This window comes from Micromys minutus, assembly GCF_963924665.1.
Source record: "Micromys minutus genome assembly, chromosome: 16".
In the NCBI taxonomy this organism is placed as follows: domain Eukaryota; kingdom Metazoa; phylum Chordata; class Mammalia; order Rodentia; family Muridae; genus Micromys; species Micromys minutus.
In genome coordinates this window covers 45,834,098-45,855,920 of record NC_137985.1, presented here as the reverse complement: position 1 = coordinate 45,855,920, position 21,823 = coordinate 45,834,098, and the positions used below count along the sequence as shown (strand labels likewise).

Here is a 21,823-nt window from a genome sequence, read left to right as displayed (position 1 = left end):
AAATGATGAACAATTTGAACCAGTGGTCTCAGTTGATGATTCTATTTAAGGATGATATAAAGAATAATCAGAGGCTCTGGGTAGTTGTGGTCCATGCCTTTGATCTTAGCATTTGGGAGGTAGAAGCAGATGAATCTTTGAGTTTGAGACTAGCCTGGTCTACAGAGTGAGTGACAAACAAGATAGTCATGTTCTACAGAGAAAGCCTGTCCTAAAAAACCAAAAATCAAAATAACTGGAGGCACTAACTGTTGAAAAAGATACCACACACATTAAGTCACTATAAAATATTATGCTTTCTTTTAAAAATAAGATTAGCCTCTTTGGTTAAAAATTTAGACATTTTAAAGGGGAAATCAATCAAGTCATGGTTTCTATTTTCCTCAACCAGAAGTCCCAAAGGAAGTTTGTAAACATGAAACATAGCTAGGTGTCCCTGTTGCCACATGGTGGAAATAAATGTAAAATGTTGTCAGCTCACCTTGACCAATGCATTATAACTACTAGAAACTAAAGGCCACGAAAAATGTAAAGCAACATTACCATACTTGGTGCCTCCAAGTTTAGGTACATTGAAGAATTTCTTCTGTGAACTGCCATTTAATGTTTCAATAAGGTACTCAAAGGTGTATCCTGGAGAAGAAAAGAACAAACACCTTTCATTAAATACAATAAATTAAACACACTACATTAAATAAGGTTACCAAGAACTTTATTCAAAGAGAAAACACCCCAAACCTTGCTCAGCAGAACTTGTGTACTGATGGAAATGTTGCATATTTGCTTTACCCAGTAGGGAAGCTCTGAGCCACAAGTAGCTACTAGGCACTTGAACGATGGGGCAGTGATGGAGGTAGTGACTAGTCCATACACAGACACAAGACTAGTCTCCATCATTCTGCAAGAGCACAGCTAAACTGTGACTCTTGTCAAGTAGAAACTAGTAAGATAATTTATTAATTTACTACCTTGTCAGTTGAGACAGGGTGTGTCACTGTAACCCAAATGGACTTAACCTCACTGGGCAACCCAGAAGAGCCTCCAAGTATAAGCAAATCATCCTTTCTCTGTCTCCCGAATGCTGGGATTACAGGCATGCCCACCTAGTGGCTTTTCCATCTTAAAAATATGTTAAATGTCTGCAAAGAGACAATAAGAACAGTTTAAATGATGTACAAGCATTCAGAAGTCATGCTTAAGTACAGAGAGAAGGCTTTGAGGAAACCATTGTTAGAGGTTTTCAAAAGGCAATTAACAATCCAACAATAGCTAGAACACTAAAGATGTTTCTTAAAGTGACCATCAAAATATCTCGACAAATTGGCACATTACATTCTTCTAAGAGACATAACCCTTAATGGTTATGCACTAATTGAATATGCCCCCCCCCCAGTGTTGTGGGAATGGGTGAGGCAACCTTGGGGTAGAAAAAACTCATTATGTGAACCCATTACATGGATGGATGAGACCCTTAAACATTGCTAAGCCCTCCTCCTTCCAAACCCAGAAAAGATAAGCACAGTGCACTCGGAATGGATAATGTTTTCTTTTGTAGACGGAGGTGGATGGGGGAGGAGGCCGCAATAAATAATCTGGGAACCGGCTAACGTTCAGCCTCGACAGCCCCTCCACTTCCAGGAGCAAAGAAAGAGGGAGAGACTCTAGACTGCTGGGTGCAATGAACAGCCAGCAGAGCGAAACCTAAACAAGGGACCCAGGTCTTCCAACCCTCAGTGCTCACAAAAGAGGAGCGGGTAGAGAAAGACGTGGGCTTGTCCCAGCCCCAGGACTTACTCCCGGGGGCCTGGAGGCTGCAGACAACAAGCAGCGAGCCCCGGGCAGTGGCGGAATAAGCGCCCAGCTGAAGAGCGGGACGCCGAAGGGGAGGCCTGGCTTTCGCGGCTTCCGCCCCGAAGGGAAAGAATCATCAAGCCCTGAGGGCCCGGCCGCCCCCCGGGTGACCGTAAGAAAAGCAAGGGCCACGGCTTACGGCAGCGCACGCCTCCAGCCGCCAACGCTCAGGCGGCGGCCGGGAACTGACCTGCACTTGGGGAGTCCATCGCCGGAGACCATATTATCCCTGCGGGGAGGGGGCCGGCGGGGAGGGAGGAGGGGGAGGCCGGGCCGGGAAGATAAGGAGGAAGACGGGCGGACTGGCAGGGGGAAGGAGGAAGGAAGCAGTCTCGCGCAGACACCGCGAGAGCCGCAGAGCTGGCCCGGGGGTCCGCGCTCGCGGGATTTGCCGGCTAACTCTCGCGAGATCTTTGGACCGGCGAAACAAAGAAAGAGGGGGCGGAGCCAGCTAGTAGGAGGGACTCTGCGCATTCTCTGTTGGTCTCCTGAGCTGAGGGTGCGGGGCGGAGCCCTGAGCGGTAGTAACTTTGACAACGGGGGACCCCGTAGGTTCCGTTACTTTGTTGTAGCCCAGAGGTATTGAATGAGGTTTTGAGGTCCAGCAGTGTCTGCAGGGTGTCTTTTGGAAGAAAGAGTCAGGATTGGGACTCAAGTTCTCCTTGTAAAGCCATGTGTTAAGCGATAGGCGCCCACTCGCGCATTCTCAAGAGAACAAGGTCGGGTTCATGGGACACATAGGCAATTATTGAATGAATTAAAATTTCCACATTTTCCTATATCTTCAATCTTTCTTTTCCCAGGAGCAGTTAATCGTGATGGTGTCTTAAATCTCTGGCACAGTCTGCTTCTGTCTTTTGGTTAGCCGACTCTTTGGAGTTGTCTGGTTTGCCCTTCTCTTTCTCACCCCTATTCCTTCCCAGACTGGTTACCGCTTCCAAAAATGCCTTTGATAAAGGTAGGCGTAACTATGTGCTAATACATTTCCCAGACCTTGCTTTAGCTGTTTGTTTCGTATGTTAAGACATACTCCAGCAGCTTCCATAATTGCAAAACGATTCTGTACTTCCTGCCTCTAAGCCTGCTTCATCTCAGTCTCCTATGCCAGGGCCTTTCTCGGCCCAGCCATTAAATGTACTGGCATTAACGCTATTTCATGATTTAAGTTTTGCACCAGATTTCATTTCTCTGGCTCACTTCACCTCTCTACTGGCATCCGTTCATTTGCTGATGCTCCCTAACCTACCTATAACTCAAACCCTTCTTCTAAGCTTAGAGGAATATATTCTTGTTACCACAGGCACCTCACATTCAAAACCTCTCCAAAATAATCAGCACAACCACCACCACCCAAGCCAGTGAGTGCTTTTGTGTGACCTGTACCGGCAAAAGCCACTGCCTAAGCACAACCCAGCATGCTGTCCTTGACTCTTCTCTTCCATTACTGTTGATAGAAGTCCACTTGATTTACTTACTTCCTGGTTGTTTCCCTCATTAACCACCCTGGTCCTGACAACTGTGACAATCTTCTCAGCAAGTCTCTAAGGCATGACTATTCTTATAATCATATCTATGAAACTGAAACAAACTAAGAAGGGCACAGTAATCAAACTCACATACCAAGAAGCTGACCCTGGATTTGAAAAGCATTCAGACAGAAGCAAGAGCTCATGTTTATATCCCATGCTCCCAAGGCTGAATTGCCTAGTACTTCTAGAATATCTCAGTTTCCTTTCTCTTGGGACACTTCTGTGCACTGTTGGCTAACCCTTACCCACTCTTTCAAGACTCAGGTTTTTCTTTTTACACTTCAAAGATTTATTTATGTGTGTATCTCAACATTAGTATATATCATACGTGTGCAGGTACCCAAGGAGGCCAGAAGAGGGTGATGGGTCATCTTGTTTGCCAGCCTATCTCTCAGATCTCATGGTTTTCACTATTTAGTTTGAGCTTTTGAAAATTTGTTGTAGTTCTGGGAATTAAGCTGAGGTCCTCTACAAGAGCACAAGTGGTCTTAATTGCTGAGCCATCTCTCCAGCCCCCCCCCCCCACACATACCCAGGATAGTCTTTCATAGAACCACACTACAACAATTAAATTCAAGAAATTTAGCATTGGTACAATACTGTTATTATTTATATTTTATGCATTTGAAGAATAAACATTATTAATAGTCTATAATCAAACATTGATATTATGTACAACCAAATTTAAATTTTTTGCCAATTGTTTAATTGTTTTATCTTTTTCTTTCTTTGTTTTGAGATACAGTCTTGCTGTGTAGCCCTGGCTGATCTGTATTCACCATATAACCCGAAAAGGGACTCTAGCCTGCCCAAGTTTGGCAAACATGGCTCTGGCAGGCCCTGTCCTTCTCCATCCCCTCTGCCTTGCTAAACACTGGTAGATTATATCCTAATACTAACAACCAAGGTCTGTTCCCTAATATGGCCACTTCTTCCTCCTGAGGCTGACAACAAAGGTCCAGCTATTAAAATATTGAAATCAAAAGTCCCCTTTGGCCAACCCAATTAACATGCCCAATTAAATTTAAAACCTCATCTTAACACGAGGGTTCCTGCTTTACCTTTATAAACTGCCATTTGCCTACAAGGCACATCTGTCTGCTCTCTATCCAGAGACAATCCTTTGTCCCCACCCCCACATACAAATGCCCCTTTCCCCCTTTCTCCCCTTTTCCCTTCCCCCTTCTCCCTTATCCTCTGTCTCCTGTCTTTGTCCTCTATTCCTGCTCTCCGTCCCTCTAGGGCAAATAAATCTCCTTTTTGCTGAGACTCTTGAGGTGTCTTGAGCTGACTCAGAAGATCCCTAAAAGCCTAAACTAGCTTCAAACTTAAAACAGTTCACCTGCCTCAACCTCTCAAGTACTGGTGTTACAGACATGTGCTACCATGCCTAGATAATATTGTTCATCCAGAAACTTTTTTTCCACCTAACATCCATCCTGTCTAGTCTGTACTTAGGATAGTCTCTTAGCTGCTTAGTTTCCTTGGTGTTGTTGGTAATTTTTTAAAGCATACAGCTGTTTTTGCAAAATGGTCATTAATTGGAGCATGCCTCATTGTTTCTTCCTGCTAAGGTTCACCAGGTGAGTGCAACCTTTAGATATTGCATCACAGAGTTCTCCGCTACAAAGGTCATGAAAACTTGTGCAATCAAGTTTTTAAAAATATTTATTTACAATGTTTGTGCTTTATAATGGCAAAGACTAGAAACTGACATCACCCCTTGAGCCACTGGAATGACTTGTACTAAGAGTGTCTCGGTGACGTCACCTGTGGCTCTAGGTGCATGTGAAGACATGTATAGGGTGAGCACTGGATTACTGCTTATAAGAACATCTGAGGCAACTTCAATGATTGTCAAAGGAGCCTGGGTAAAAAGTACTGAATACTCACATAAAGGTATGCTACGAGATGTTTAAAGTGACCTTGAGTCACATGTATTAAAGTACAGATGAAAATTAGTGTCATTTGTTTTTTACTTTGTAACAGTTTTGTACATGTGTGGAATGTTTACCTCTTATCCCCCTCCGACTTCCTGTGACATCATTCCCAAGTCTCCCTCCTGTTTCTTCCCTCTCTTTCATAATCCAGTGAGTTTACTCAGGGTCACTTACGTGTACATGGAAGTAGGGCCACATACAAGATCATGGGCAGCATGTCCACGGGATGTATGTGTGTATGTGTGTACACACATATATATAGCCTGGAACTTGCAGTCTTTTTGCCTCATCACAGGTATACACGACCATACCTGATTCATCCTCAGCTCAAAATCAGAGCAGAATTTTAAGTCCAAGTCCACAAGACTCTAGAGCCACTGTTGACCCTTCTACACCCCAGAAGTGAGATAAGGTCTCAGGTCTAGTAGGGGTGAGGATGGAAGCTCTCTCAGCCTTCCCAAGTCTTAGTATGACCTTAAGGCCTGAGGTCTCCCATGTTCAGCCAAGGTATAGTTCAGTTACATTGACCAAGCCTGTTTGATTGTTGATGTTTACAAAGTAAATAGCTTTAATTAAAGAGATAGAGGCATAGTAAATATGAATGCCTGTCATTCTGTGGATCTCATTTGAAGCCACTACTGCATCTGACCATGGGTAAGATAAGAGGAATTGGCTGTCAGCCCTTGATATGCAAAACCAAAGAGAACTATTGTGCATCCAAACAGTTAACCATGAGTTCTCTCCCAGTCTTAAAAAAAAAAAGCCAATTAAGAGTGCTTTTTCTCTTCACTAGTAATAATATAAACTTATAAATATATGCTAGGAAAATACAAAATGAAAATTTTTAAGTTTTTAAATTAAGGTTTCTGGGATTACATGTGGAAGCCTGAGGTAGGAAGATTGCCCTAAGTTTTAGGCTAGGCTGAACTATGGTATGAGGACTTCTCTTTAAAAAGGGGGTGGGGGTGGCAGTTGTAAAGTCACTGAAATGTCTGCTGGGAACCCATGTTAAAGAATGTTGATGTAGGCTTGTGCTGAAGAGTACCTTTCTTGGAAGTGTTCTAAGATACAAAACAAAACCACAAAAGTAAAGGGCTGGAGAGATGGCTCAGTGGTTAAAAGCTCTGGCTGCTCTTCCAGAGGTCCTGAGTTCAATTCCTAGCAACCACATGGTGGCTCACAATCATCTGTAATGGAATCTGATGCCCTCTTCTGGTGTGTCTGAAGACAGAGGACTCATATATAAATAAATCTTTAACAAAAGAAAAGGAAAAAGAGTAAAGCAAAATATAAAAGCAAACCTTATTTCCCAGAGGCTTCCCTCTTTCTAAAAGAAACAAACCAAAACAAAAAACAGACCTGCCATTCTTAGAAAGAATAAGAACCTAAGGTTCACAAGTACCATTGTGAAAATGAGTAGATAAGAGTGGGGTTCTGTTGGTAGAATTTGCCTAGCATGCAGGAGGCCCTGGGTTCAATTCTTGACACAAACCTGTAATCCTAGGACCAAGGCACATTCTTCTGCATACAAGGGCATGAACATGTGTTCACACAAACTTACTTAAACTTAAAAAGTCAAGGTCATCTGCTGTCACAGACCTGGAATACAGGAGACTCTATCAAAACAACAACTCTACCTCTAAGGATTTAATGTCCTATCCCCCAATCCATCCTAACCCCTCAGGTTGCCCCAGATTTGATTGGTTGAGAGCCTGCTGGACCAGGACTGGACCAGAATTGGAAATGATCACTGTCAACTATAATACCAGCACTCAAAAGTGGAGGCAGGAGAAGGAGGGTTTTGAGTTGAAGACCAGACTGATCTATCAAAACCCCATCTCAAAATAAAACAAGAAGAAGGAGCGGAGAGGAGGAAAAAGCAGGTGTGCTTGCAAAGGGGAGCTCAGCCCTGTGAAGAAACAGCAGGAGACAGGTGATTGGTCAACTGAGAAGCAACAGCAAGCCTGGGCTAAATCCTTCCAGCTGCTTTCACAGAGAACCAGCTCTGCTGAGCTCCGTCATGGTGTCCAGCCCCAGAAGTATGTGTACTTCTGTTGTTTTTGCTGCTCACATTGTGTCACAGAAACCCCAGGGGACTCATACTAACGCCTTCTTTGATTAGCCAGAGTGTAGCAGAGACAGTATAGTTGAGAGAACTGATGTTCATCTCAACTTGAGCTCTGAACTTTCCTGTATGATCACATCCCAGTGAATCTGTCAGTCCTGAAGCTATGTCAGTATTTGTCAAAAGTAAAGCGCCTACGTTCTGGAATGCTCTCCTGTGGTCTATAACTGTGTTTCCACTTTCCGATGTAGACCCTTCTGTTTGTCCCTTTCATCAAAGATACTGTGGTGTCCTGTCAAAGTGGAATTTCCTAATGTTTGACCTCACCCATTAGTACAACAGTTTAGGTTCTGGTTCTGGTCACTTCTTACTTGGTATTAGGTTACGCCATATCAAATTGATCCCTTTGGGCTAGTTGCATGGCTCAGTGGATAAAGATGCGGTGCTAGCCTGGTGACCTGAGATTGATCCCCAGGCTCCAACTCCACAAAGTTGTCCTCTGATTTCCAGGTGCTGTGGAACTTACACTTACACCATACATACCTGCACAAAAATTAATAAATTAAAATGTTAACCTTTGGCCACTGGGACCCAAAAATAGTTATTTTATATGATTCTGCTTTCTAATTTTCTAACGGCTCTCCCTGTTTCAACCTCGACTTCTTAATTTCCCACTGCTCCAATACCCTTCACCCCACCAGAGTATCATCCCTCCTAAATCACAAATCTGATAGTTTGTTTAACATCCTTTAGAGTTTCTGCTCATGGTTGTCAAGATCAGACTTCCCAGCTCAAGTTCTGAGGCCTTCTTGGGCCTAGCTTTTATTTGCTCTGTTGTCCCCCCCTTCTTATCATGTACACACAAATTGTGTATGTGTGTGTATGTGTGTGTGTGTGTGTGTAAAGACAGGGTTTCAGGTGTCCCAAACTGGCTGCCAACTTGCTATGTAACTGAGGATAACCTTACTTCTGATTCTTCTCTCTCTCTTTTTTTTTTAAAGTGTTGGGATTACAGATGTGCCACTATACCTGATTTCTGTCTCTGTCCTTGTCTCTGTCTCTATGTCTGTCCTTCTCCCTTCTACAGCCTAGGCTGCCCTCAAACTCATAGCAATCTTCCTGCCTTAACCTTCACAGTCCTGGGATAGAGACATGGTCCCTCTAAGCCCTATTCTTACCTAGTACTCTGACACAGTTTCAGATCTAGGCCCTGGCTTGAGCGAGTCCCAAAAGACTCCCCTAGCTAATATCCCAGTTAAACAGTAAACTGAAGTTCCCCAAAAAAGGCACTCCTATGTGAAAGATTCTAACAGCCAACTGACTGGGCCAGGGCTGAACTCTGAATCAAGAATCAAACTATCTGGGCTAGTTTTAGTCCCCGTAATAAATACCCATTGCCTACCTCAAGTCTGACCTAATACCCCTCTAAATATCAGATGAAATCTCTGGAATATATTCTCAGCAGACCACCAGCTTCCACTATAACCCAACAGCCTGAGGCCTCCGTCAGTTTCTTTGGTAAGTGCCTTGATTTATACTGCCCTTGTTCTATAAAAAATCCATAAAACCATGTCCACTTTGGAATAAACTATTCAAGACAACCTGAATCCATTCTCCTGGGCTTCTGAGATGAGATTTGAGTTTTTTGTTTTTTTTTTTTTTTTGTTGACACATCAGTACCAGTAAAAGCAGAGAAAGGAGATTAATTAATCATGTGGGCACACTGGGCAAGAAAGAGGAAGAGATTCAGTGGCCCTAGGTCCTTCATCTTTAGGGCACTGAATGAGCTTTAGGTTTAGATGTCAGAGTAATTGGGGCAAAGGGAGAGCTATGCCTAATTAAGCAGGCTTGGTCAAGCTGTCTGTGGTTGGGTTATCACTGCAGCTCTAGTTCCCTTTGGCTTCCCAAGACAATGCTTTCCACTTGAAGGAGAGCAAGCTGGAGCCTCACCATCAGAGATTAATGGCCTCAGTCTGGAGTCATCCATTGCTGGGGCAGTAGTGTCAATCCCTAGCATAGAGGTGCTTACAGGTCCCGTCGTTCCTAGAGTCTCAGTCGAATGTAGGTCTAAGGCAATGACTGAGACATTAAGGTTCTCCTTGGAAGTCTAAATACTGGCAGCGATGTCAGCTAGGGATGAAGATGCTCTAAACAGACTCTTGTGCTGCCGCCCTTGACTCTCAGGCTTCTGAAACAAGGAAAATTTCCCCAGGAGTCACATGCTGAGAGAATAAAAAAGGCTGAAGTCTGACCAGCCAGGGGAGGAACTTGTCCCTGGGAAAGAGTTTACACAGCTATTACTTGTTAGACTACCTGTCAGAGAGACTGAAACAAAGACGAGGATGGACCACTGGTGGCTGGGACATACCTTGACCAAGACTGCTTGGTTAGGCATACCTTTCACCCTCTGTTTAAAATCGAAACTTCATGTCAGGACCAAATATAGACCCAAGAGATGTGACAACTAATGTCAGTTGTCAACTTAATAGGACCCAAAATCTCCTAGCCTCTGGACGCATCTATGAGTTCATGCTTGTGGGAATGACCTTGATTGGGTTCACGGAGACGAGAATACACACTCGTGTGCATGGCACCACTTCCTGGGATAGGATCCTGGACTATATAAAAAGGAGAAAGTGAGCTGAGCATAAACATTCATGGATCCCAGCTTCCCTGCCATTATAAGAATGCACTCTTAAACAACAGCTGAGGGGCTGGAGAGACGGCTCAGTGGGTAAGAGCACTGACTGCTCTTCCAGAGGTCCTGAGTTCAATTCCCAGCAACCACATGGTGGCTCACAACCATCTGTAATGAAATCTGATGCCCTCTTCTGGTGTGTCTGACGACAGCTACAGTGTACTCATAAAATAAATAAATCTTAAACAAAAAACAACTGAGATAATCCCTTTGTCCTCTGAGTTGCTTTGTCAGGGTAATTTGTCATAGCAACAAGGAAGAAAAAAAAAACCTAAGACAAGGGGACCATTGGGCCTCTATTTATCTTCTCAATGTTGTCACATTGAATAGACCACTTTTCTGTACTTTTTACCATTATGGGTGGGCCAGCCTAGTTTCTCTGGACATCTAGGGTCATAAGATGACTAAAGGAGATAGATACAAAATGAAGGCAGAAGCAACAGACTTTCGGCCATTTTTAAAACAGGCACTTAAAGTTGCTTCAGCTTAAAAGCACTGTCTCCTTGCTTGGACCCTAAAGGAAACTAAAAGCAATGTGAGGGCTAGGCATTTTTGCCTTCTTCTTATAAAGCCTTTAATTGTCCAGGAAGAACAAAGCCCATCAGAACAGATCACACCCCACACCTCCAGGAGCTGGAAAATGCACTCAGGAGCAGTAGTCATCTTTTCCTGAGAGTCACCTCGGCCTTTAAGCAAAAGGACTTTCCAGGACCACCTTTCAGGACGAGAGAGAGCTAAGGCCACCAATGATGAATGATCGCACCTTGACCAGGACTGCTTAATTATGCATATGTCTGCTCCATGCCCCAGTTCTTCCTCTAAAAGTCATGTCAGTGTCTGGAAGATGAATTTAGGGTTACGGTGCCATCATGGCCTTAATCTGGACTTGGCTTGGTGCCCCAGTCTCTGTGATCACTATCGAAAGAACTGAAAATGAGGCACACAGGAAAGTAGAGCAGAAGGTAGGTAGTTTATTATAAACTGGAAAAATCTCCAGTCCAGGTGAGAAGGATCAAATGGCTGAGAGAATGTTTAATGACTTACATTTTATTATTTCTAAAGCCTCTAAACAAGAAGAGCATTTTTCCTGTCCCAGTGATTGACAAGTCCTCTTGAACTGACTCTTGGGGTGAGCGGGGTGGGGGTGGGGGAACACAACAATAGTATGTCTTTGTTCTTTATTAGGAAGCCTCTAGACAGTAATCTTATCATAGCTTCCTGGGCAGTTCAGAACACCATGTCCCCATGCAGAGGCAGACATACTTCATTCAGTCCAGTCCTGTAGTCAGAGTCCTGCAGGTTGACCTCCTGATTTCATAAGCTGCCGATATTAAGGGAGGGGTCCAGCCCCACGACCTTCAACTGCTAACATCTAACTAGCTTCCTAACAATCAGCCTTCAGGAATTTCCAACCTGCATCATTCCTGATAGGAGATGGGGTTTGAGTCAGTCTGACTACTCCTGGATGAAATGAGGTGGAGTTGGTGAGGAGTTTAGGGTCTTCATTCTTATTAGCTTTCAAGCATCAGGTGATAATTGAAGGGACTGAAGCAGTTGGAAGTAAGCTGTCTTCTAGTCCCCTACTCAGCTAAGTACATAAAATTCAAAAACTAACAGGATCACAATCCATCTCAGTCACAAAGGCCATAGCCTGATGTAATAGAGTGTGTCCTCTCTCCCTCTCTCTGTCTGTCTCTCCTCTCCTCTCCCCACCCCTTCCCCCACACCACTGCCTTCCTTTCAGTCCCTCTGTTCTTTTAGATCCTGGCTATAGAAAACAGATTTTGCTCTACACAGTAGGCCACTTCAGGTCCTAGTGACAGTTTTTGCAACTTCTTTCTGATGTCAGGAACAAATTGACTGATCATTTGTCCCAGCATATTGTACTCCTAAAAGCTAAGTAATCAGTTACAGTAGACATCTATATGACTTTGAGTTTCAATAGAAAGGCAGTTGGAAGCTTACTAGGCCCTGGTCAGTAGTTGCTAGCTTAGCATGACTCACAAGTTGTACTTCAGTCCATCAGGCTCACAGATATTGAGATGAAGGTATTCCCAGAAACTGGGGATACTGGGTGTGATAAACCCATTAGGAAATCCACGAAGATTGCTTCAGTACTTATGGGCCTCTTAAGCTCTATTATGTGTAACTCATTGTACATTACCTCTCTTTAATCATAATTATCTCAAACACACAGATGAGATGATGCATGTTTTCCTAATGGCATCTCAATGAAAGATATTAAAGACAATAAATGAAATGTGCTTGCTTAGGGCCAGAATGATCAATAACCTGTAAAAGTAACTTTTATCCACCCATGTAGTTATCAACTCCAAGACTTACTGCCTTGGACTGCTAACCTAGGCTTAAGCCTCCATACATTTTTATCTAGGCCTAGAATGTTTTCAGCCTCTGAGACTTACTCCTGAATAAGCTCACTTCTTCTTGTTCTTTCTGATCTCTTCCTAGACGATTCAACTCAGCTTTCTGGCTCAAAACTCCTCTCCAAGCTGACTGATTCAGTCTGGGTTCTCTCTCGGCCTCTGAATTGTTCTGCTTGGCCTTAGACTAACTCTAGCAATCTGTTCTAATCCTCTAGCTCCTCATTCTCTGGCTCATTCTGTTTTCACCTGTGGCTAGCCTTTTCTCTGTCTGTAACCTGTCTCTCTATAACTGCCCCCAATAAGACTGCCTCCTCTCTCTTCCTCTGTGCTGTTCCCTCTTCTGTTGCCTTTCTTTCCTCTCCTTCTGAGAGTTAGACATATCCTAATCTGTCAAATCTTTCTCTGATTTGTCACTTTGTCTGCCATTCAATTAGACATCATTGTCAAACATGGGTGTGGGATGAAAGGCACCTAGGTTCCCCGTTGAGAAGACCCAGGTGACCCTGGTGACCCTAAGGGACCGTAGGTGTTTCATCTGACTCCTGAGAAACCAGGACCCCATCACTAGCCACAGTCCTCCATAGATTTGTCAGTCATATAAGGGCAATGACCCAAGTCCCTTCACAGAGAAAGGATGTGACCACAGGTCACTGTAGGCTCAAGACAGATCTCCATTATAATGAAGTACCTAAAGGCCTGGAGGCTTAGCCAATGAACTTTCCTTCCCAGACACTCCTCCCTGCAAAAGGTATTTAATCTCAGGCCCACCCTGAGAAGTTGGGTGCAGTTTTACTCATCTACTTTCCTTCATGACAATAAATGCCTTAAAACCATGGACTGCTCTTTTTATCGGGATCTGCCGTGGGGAGCTGTAGAAAAGCCCTTCACCTACTGAAAGACCTCCGAAGGGAGACCCTCACTCAAATCTCAGGAGAGGCACGCACCCAGCGAGGCACCGAGACCAGACTTGCTGCAATCGCATGAGGAAGTTTATTGAAAGTGAAAGAGTGAGATCTCAGGCCAGCATGCTGGGGTCGAGACTCATACACCACGCAGGGGTAGAGGAGTTCGACCCCGGCCTGAACTTGTAACAGGCTTATAAAGGCAAAAATCACAAAGGAGGGGGAGGACAGGGGGAATGAGGAAATTCATAAGGGGAAGAATCATACATTTTTTTTATCAGTACACCCCCAGGCACACCTAGGGCGTTGGAACATTCCACAGAGGTCATCCGGACCTTCTGTGGTATTTTGGGAACTCAAATCTCAAGAAAGTGGGATTTCCTGGGAGCGGCAGAGGAAATCCCTAGGGCAAGGAATCAGTGTCCTTTGACAACCTTTTACTCTTCATTCCCCCGTTTTTCTTTTTGTAAAAAGCTCTAATCTTAGAGCGATCGCTCAGCTTCTTGTAATATCTGGTATTGTTGTCTTAGGACCATTACCTGTACAGCACTCACCCTTTCTTTTATAAAAGTCACCAGTCTATTGAGGATGCATGGCCCAAAGGTTAGGATTAGCATTAAAATGAGTAAAGGCCCGACCAAAGCAGAGACTAGCGTAGAGAACCAGGGTGACCGGTTAAACCAATTTTCATACCATCCTTGGTATGTTTCTCTTTCTTTTTTTCTGTTTTCTAGTCTTTCTCTAAGCTTTGCCATAGAATCTCTTATGACACCAGAATGATCTACGTAAAAGCAACATTCTTCTTTTAGGGCAGCACAGAGCCCTCCTTCCTTTAGAAAAAGCAGATCTAATCCCCTCCTGTTCTGTAGCACTACCTCTGATAATGAAGTCAATGACTCTTCTAGTTTGGTTATGGACTGTTCTAATGCTCCCAGGTCCGCGTCCATAGCTGCTCTGAGTTCATTATAGTAGTAAGGTTGTTGGAAGAGGGCAGCTGCCCCTGTTCCAATTCCTGCTGCCACTCCAAGTCCTAACAAGACAGCTAAGGTCAAAGTAGCGGCGGTTTAAAACAACAAATGCACTATCAAGCAGATTGAACAGGCGGTCCTCAGTTCTCATAGGGAGATAGGAGGGTGTGGTCAAAAGGGGATACGAGTCCTCCTTTGGTGACAGAGTGAGACAAGGAGGACTCTCAGGCCTGGGTGCAGGGTTATCAAGCACCGAATTGGGGCCTACGGGTCATGTGGGTGGACTCTCTATCTTTATCTTAATAACAAAAAATGAATCTAGGGTCCCCTCTGCCAGTATAGACTCTCCATCCCCAACGGTTTCCTCTTACCCACTGACGATCTTGTTTTCCCTATGGGGTGAAGCTGATATTTAGAGGGTTACAATAACTGTCTTTGCACGGTCCCTGAGGGCTAGCGGAGCTTTCAGAGGCACACCCAGTCCTATAAGCCAGGTATTTGGATGGATCTCTTTCCCCTTTCTCTGGCTCCCCTGGCCTACGACCCTTTTTAACTATAATTAGATCCCAAGCGGAGGAAGGGTTCCAGTAGGCTTCTCCTGTGGTCTCACATCCCCATTTACTACAAAAATAGTCTGAGGCCCCTCTCTTCATTTCCCTGGTGTGTCCCTGTCCGGGGCAGACATAGAAGTCTGCTGCCTGAAGGTTGGCTCGGAAAAACTCTCCTGAACACCCCAATGTGATCCCTATGCCATGAGGGACACACTGTTCTTCTGGGGGTGGCTTTTCTAAATTGGTATAACTGGAAAGATCCTAGGTCATAGAGCCGGCTGCTAACTTACAGACATCGGGTGCAAGATCAGGCCACCAAGTCCAAGGGGTAGTTGACCACACGATGTCGCCCACTTCATTAAGCACTTCCCAGGTTAATTTTTGAGGGGCATGGGGGTTATTACCCAAGGTTGGGGCTACGACGAAGGTGCAGCTTAAGAGAATTGTCACCAGCTGCCACTGTACCCAAGCAGCAATCTCGTTGACCTTGACTGCCGAGGGGGTAGTCAACAGCACCAGGTAGTGTCCCTTCCACCGGGGCTCAAGCATGCCAGCGCGATGTCGTCTGACCAGGACTGAGTCTCCGACCTGGAACCCGTGGGGTACCGCGGTGGTTCCTGGAGTGTAGGCTTCTTTGATTCGACTCCAGATCTGTGTTTTAATAACTTCTAAGGCCTTTAAGTGGGCAAATAGAGCAGAGGAGGAGGGGGAGTTAGTGCCAGGATCCAATATCCCGCACGACTCCGTTAAGTGGGGCGGTCCCCCATGTAGGAGTTCATAAGGGGTAAGGCCGAAACGCTCTGGCGAGTTTCGGACTCTAAGAAGCGCAAAGGGGAGGAGGGTCACCCAGTCTTTACCGCCGGTCTCAATAGCTAATTTAGTAAGGGTCTCTTTTAGAGTTCTATTCATTCTTTCTACCTGTCCTGAGCTCTGGGGTCTGTAAGCACAATGTAATTTCCAATTAGTCCCCAATAAACAAGCTAATATCTAACTTACCTGGGCAACACAGATGGCCCATTGTCTGATCCAATTACCTTAGGGGTGCCAAACCTAGGGAAGATCTCTTCTGGAATCTTCTTAGCTATGACCGCTGCTGCCATTTCTCTCTTTGTGGTGAGGCTTTTACCCACCCAGAAAATGTATCTATAAAGACTAATAGATACTTATATATCTATATCTTCTTGGCTCAGTTCTGTAAAATCCACTTCTCAGTAAACCTCAGGTCTATCTTCTCTCCTCCCAGCCTTCTACATACATTTGCTTTCTAACATGGCACACAGTTATCTAGTCAAATCTGGCACAAAAGAATTTGACCTCAAGACAGTCTTTACAAGTTTGTCTACCTCTAGATGAGTCCATTGATGCATTTTCTTCAAGTCCAGTGCTGTACACCAGGTCCTGGATAGGGCAATGAGCTCAACAGGTTATAGGGGTTAAGTACTGTGAGGTGGAGTTCTGCCACCAATTTGTTTACCTCCCAGAGATCTTGAGCTGTCCAGCAGTCGTTGGTTCCATGTTTCCGCACCAGTAGGAGAGGCATACCTCAGGATGATGGACACATACGAAGTTGTTGGAGTAACCGAATGATGAGTGTCTTGATCCCGTCTCATGCCTCCTTTGATATGGGGTACTAACGCACCACTAGCCTGGACTTTCAGCTCCATATGGGCAGGGGCTGGTTCTTAGCCTCTCTCATTCCTGCAGTCTCCGCCCAGGCCTGTGGATATGCCTGCAGCCACCAGTCTGTCTGATCTGAGGCAGGCTGTTTAGAGTTGGTACTTGTCCTCCAACTGAATGGTTAGAACCTGCACAGGCTCCCCTTCTGGACCTCTAACCTGTGGTCCATCAGAGTGGAAGTGAATCTGTGCCCCATCTTAGTCAGGAGGTCTCTCCCCAACAGGGTGCAGTGACAGTCTGGCATTACAATGAATAAGTGGGATACCCGGCCCACTCCGAGATCCACAGATCTTCGGGTAGTCCATAAATATTTAAAACTTTGGAGCCACATGTCCGGGGCTTCTGTTGCTGGTGTCCCCTTTTTTTCTTGTTGGGGCAATTTTTTGTCTCAGTGGCCTTCTTCTTTATAGTAAGCACATTGACCTTTGCCAAGAGGCTCCCTCCTAGTGCCAGACTTGATTCCTAACTCCCTGGCCCTTCACTACTGTGGCCAAAATCCTACAAATTCCTTTTTTGTCTACTACCCTCTGGTCCTCTCTTTCCTCTGCCTTCTGCTTCTCTCTTTCTCGCTTCTCTTCCTCAGTCTCCTCCTTATGAAACACTTTCTCTGATTCCTTCACCAAATCCTGCAAGGGTTTTGGAACCCCTCTAGCCACTGTAACTTTCTCTTAATATCTGATGCTGACTGCTGTATAAAGGCCATAGCCACCTCTGCCTGCTGACCCTCAGAGGTTGGGTCAAAGTATAACCCCTGTAAGCTTCCATTAAACGTTCAAGAAACACAGACGTCGGTTCAACAGGTCCCTGAAGAACCTCTCTTACCTTAGCCAAATTAGTGGGTCGCCTTGCGGCTCCCTTGAGACCTGCCACTAGAGCCCGGCGGTAGACCTTGAGACGCTCCTTACCTTCTGCAGAGTTGTAATCCTAGTCAGGGTGGATCAAGGGAAAAGCTGCATCTATAAGATTAGGGAGATTGGTGGGGGTCCCATCTGGTCCTGGAACATTTTTTCTAGCTTCCAGGAGGATCCTCTCCCTCTCTTCCATAGTAAAGAGGACCTGCAAAAGCTGCTGGCAGTTGTCCCAAGTGGGCTGATGAGAAAACATCAGGGACTCAAGGAGTCCCGTCAGGCCCGAGGGGTTCTCTGAAAAAGAGGGGTGGTTAGTTTTCCAGTTATACATATCGGCTGATGAAAACAGCCAATACTGTAGCGGGACTAGTTCTCCCGGAGCTGGGGCGGGTCCATAAGCCTGTAATGGTACGACAATAGCAGAGCCAAGCCCCGCGCCATTTCCCCCTGGGCTTAGAACCCGGGGGCTTCGGGTTCTGTTTCAGAGGCCGTCTGGGAGTCAGTGGGAGTCGGCGCCTGTGGGGGACTTGCATGAGAAGCCAGTTGAGGGTATGGGGTTGGAGGGTTGTCGAGGAGAAGAAAACCATCATCAATTTCAGGATAGATCTTCGTGGGGGCTGATGGCGCAGGTGCCAGCTTGTTCGAGGCCACGGCCACCGTTGCCGTTTCTGCTCCCGCTGTCCAGGGTCTCACCCAGGATGTCAGGTTTTGGACCAGGTCCTCCCACACGATGATGTATGGAACCTGATTGGGGTGTCCCCCTGAAGCCTGAAAAACAATTTGCTTAACAGCGGAGATAAGAGATAGATTAAAAGTTCCCTCCGAAGGCCATCCTACGCCAAAACTCGGCCATTCGGAGGAGCAGAAAGTTTGCCACGGTCCTTTCCTAACTTCAACAGAAAGATTATGGGCCCTTGTCTTAACGTCCGTCCAATGGTTCAAAGTCAGTGTTAGTGGGGTTGTCACAGTCTGGCCCATTTCTAGTTCTGACACACACACACAAAACACTCACAGATACTACAAAACAGAGAGACAAAGTCAGTCGCCGACCTCGAGTCGACCCGAAATCCCGAAAAGAGCCAGATGGCCCACAATTGGCCCTCTGACACAGATCGTCAAGGAGAAAAACTGATCTCCCGACTTTTCCCGTGGGGGTCCACCAGGCGTCCCTGGTCCTCCCCCTGTCCTCCTGGGACGTCTCCCAGGGCGAGCAAACGGTGGACCCTGGACACGTCTATCCCCGTCCACTCTGCTCCTCCCTTGGAAGAGCAGACTCGGTTAGAGCGTTTGCGAATACCGAACTGCGATCGCATCAGACCTCTGAACAAATCACAAACACAGAATCACAATCTGGACAATCCACAAACACAAAATGACAATCTGGACAATCCACAAACACAGAGTCACAACAGGACAACAAGGAAAGAAAGGAAAGAAAATCCTTACCTCCAAGTAGGTCTAGGGCCCCTGGGTGGTCGCGCAAATCTCGGACGAGCCCCCAAATGAAAGACCTCCGAAGGGAGACCCTCACTCAAATCTCAGGAGAGGCACGCACCCAGCGAGGCACCGAGACCAGACTTGCTGCAATCGCATGAGGAAGTTTATTGAAAGTGAAAGAGTGAGATCTCAGGCCAGCATGCTGGGGTCGAGACTCATACACCACGCAGGGGTAGAGGAGTTCGACCCCGGCCTGAACTTGTAACAGGCTTATAAAGGCAAAAATCACAAAGGAGGGGGAGGACAGGGGGAATGAGGAAATTCATAAGGGGAAGAATCATACATTTTTTTTATCAGTACACCCCCAGGCACACCTAGGGCGTTGGAACATTCCACAGAGGTCATCCGGACCTTCTGTGGTATTTTGGGAACTCAAATCTCAAGAAAGTGGGATTTCCTGGGAGCGGCAGAGGAAATCCCTAGGGCAAGGAATCAGTGTCCTTTGACAACCTTTTACTCTTCACTACAAAGCCATCATCTCTTCCAAAGAAGGCCTCTCTGCACTCCCAAACCAAGCCTGCATTCAACCAATGACAAGCCAAGGACTCTTCCCAAGGGGCCAGCCGAAGTCCTCCTCTTCCCCCTCAGCCCTTGGCTAGATCCAGCCCGTGGGTTCCCACTCCGTTCTCAGCTCTTTGGAGCATCCAGTGGCACCTGGGGACCCCCAAGTGAGCTCCGGCTGTCTGTCCTATACCTCAGACTGTGCTTCCCCACCCCCAGAGCAGTGTCCTGTGGCTGACACCGACCCCATTAATCTGAACAAGTGAACTTGGAATTCAGTCCCCCAAATAGAAGTTTTTGGATTAATCTGAAACCAGGCTGAGGATGTGACTTTGGAATGGAGAATTTGAAACCCATGCATGGCAGGTCTGGGACCAAGGTAAAACTGAGGTCAAATCCAGCTACCTCAAACTCTCCCCATGTCCCGGATTTGACCCAACAAGCCCGAAATAGGTGTGTATGGGCATCACCATTCCAACTAATTCCAGACTTGAGAGGTTGCATGTCCAGTGAAATGTTCTCAGAACTTTCCACCGTGGACAAGTGGAGAATCCAAGGAACTCTCCAATCTTATACCCTGGGGAAACACCTTAGAATCTTTGAGCAAGAGAGTCTCAATATAGATGAAGCTCCAATGAACACAGGCCTAATAAGACCACCTCCAAGTTAAGTCTAATGGGTTACGTACTTCTAGCATTTTGCTATGATGCATTCTTGTTCTAGTCAAATGTAGCACGGCCTTTGTGATTCCCAGTTGTCAGCTTGACTATATCTGGAATGAGTTACGATCCGAAAATGGAGGGCACACCTGTGACCCAGATCTTGAGACAGGAAGAAACATACCTTTAATCCAGATCTTGAGACTCACCTTTAGTCTGGGTCATTCCTTCTGCTGGAGACCTACATAAAGACAATGGAAGAAGGGAGATCGCCTGCTTGCACTTGGCTTGCCAGCACATCTGTTGGAAACTACTTCTTCAGGGTTCCAGCATCAGAGGACCAACTGAACCAAAGAAGTTGGCACCTGAAGTGTGCGAGAGGAACAGAATGACGGATCTGTTAAGTATCTGAAATAGGCATTATAACCTCTGCAGCTACTCTTCTGAGAGCTCGGTGAATACTGAAGGCCCATGGTGGACACTGTATTTCAATGTTAGAGATAGATGCCTTTGATTATCTTGATCCATCAATTGTGAATGACAACGGATTAGGTGACCCAGTATATAAAACTTTATACAGTTTGGGGGAGAAATAAGGAAAATGATTTTGCTGGGTAGTTGCTCTTAGAATTTCTGAATAAATTGATAAAGGAAAGGAATGAGCTACATGAGAAAATTGGCCATCTTCAGATGCGAATAAACAATTCAAAGGTTTCTAAGTGTGCCCTTGAAGAGAATCTTCTCTCCAGCAGCCATAGAGCACAAGTTGCAGAAAATCAAACAAACCTTCAGTATAAGGTTGGCTGAATTACAGCGAAAATTCAGGTCTCAGCCTCAGAGGGTGTCAGCAGTTAAAGGAAAGGCATTAATTGGCAGACACTGGGATCCTATTACTTGGGCTGGGGATGTGTGGGAGGACCCTATTGAAGCTGAGGACTTTGAATCCTCAGATTCTCAAGGGTTTACCTCACCTGAGGAATTAGTGTCCTCAGCCCCACCTCTTGAAACATTGCCCTTTCCCCCCAAGGAAATTAATCTTTCATTGTCTGATAAACCAGCAGTGATGAAAATGCCAGGCAAGACAATATTGATGTTCCTCAATGCCCACCAATAGTCACCTCTAGACCTATAACCAGACTCAAGGCAAAGCAGGCCCCAGAGGTGAGGTAGGAAGTACAGTCCATGAGGAAGTATGCTACGCTACTAAGGAGCTTAATGAGTTTGCCAATTCATTCAAGCAGAAGTCTGGGGACTGTGCGTGAGAACGGACTTTAAGGGTATGGGATAATGGTGGGAGGAGCATAAAACTGAGTTTATTGACATGGGCCCTCTGAATTGAGATTCTAGGTTTAATATGGAAGCTCACATGGTTAAAAAAAAAAAAAATGTCTGAAGTTTGTTTGAATGGTTGGCTGAAGCATTTATCAAAAGATGGCCTATTGAACAGGAGTTGGAGTTGCCTGTATTCCTTGGCTGCTGTGTTGATGAAGGGATTTTAAAGCCCTGGGAAATTGCAATGCTAGAGTGTATGTGCTGGGTAAAAGCTAATCTTCTACAATGGGAAGGCCCAGAGACATGCCCTTCACAAATCCTATAAGACACAAAATGGTGAGAGGGGCACCAGCTCATTTGGAAAGAGTCTTGTTTTCACCCCTTTCCTCATGCCAGGTCTAAAGGTTGGAGATGACGCTGCTCAACTGGATGAATTAAACACAGCGGGTTTAGTTGGGCCCAGAGGTAGCAGGGGCCAGGT

The 21,823-nt window shown here is 45.6% G+C and overlaps 1 protein-coding gene across 1 annotated transcript in view; it reads right to left on the bottom strand.

The window, feature by feature from the left end:
* The window catches only part of IREB2 (iron responsive element binding protein 2), a 40,468-nt gene extending 38,320 nt beyond the window's left edge, over positions 1-2,148 (bottom strand). The window contains exons 1-2 of the mRNA XM_080930303.1: positions 2,042-2,148; positions 544-633 (exon numbers count right to left, since the gene is read on the bottom strand). Coding sequence (XP_080786429.1) covers positions 544-633; positions 2,042-2,060 — 109 coding nt within the window. The 5' untranslated portion in view covers positions 2,061-2,148. The remainder of the gene's footprint in view (positions 1-543; positions 634-2,041) is intronic.
* Between the last annotated feature and the right edge of the window lie 19,675 nt (positions 2,149-21,823).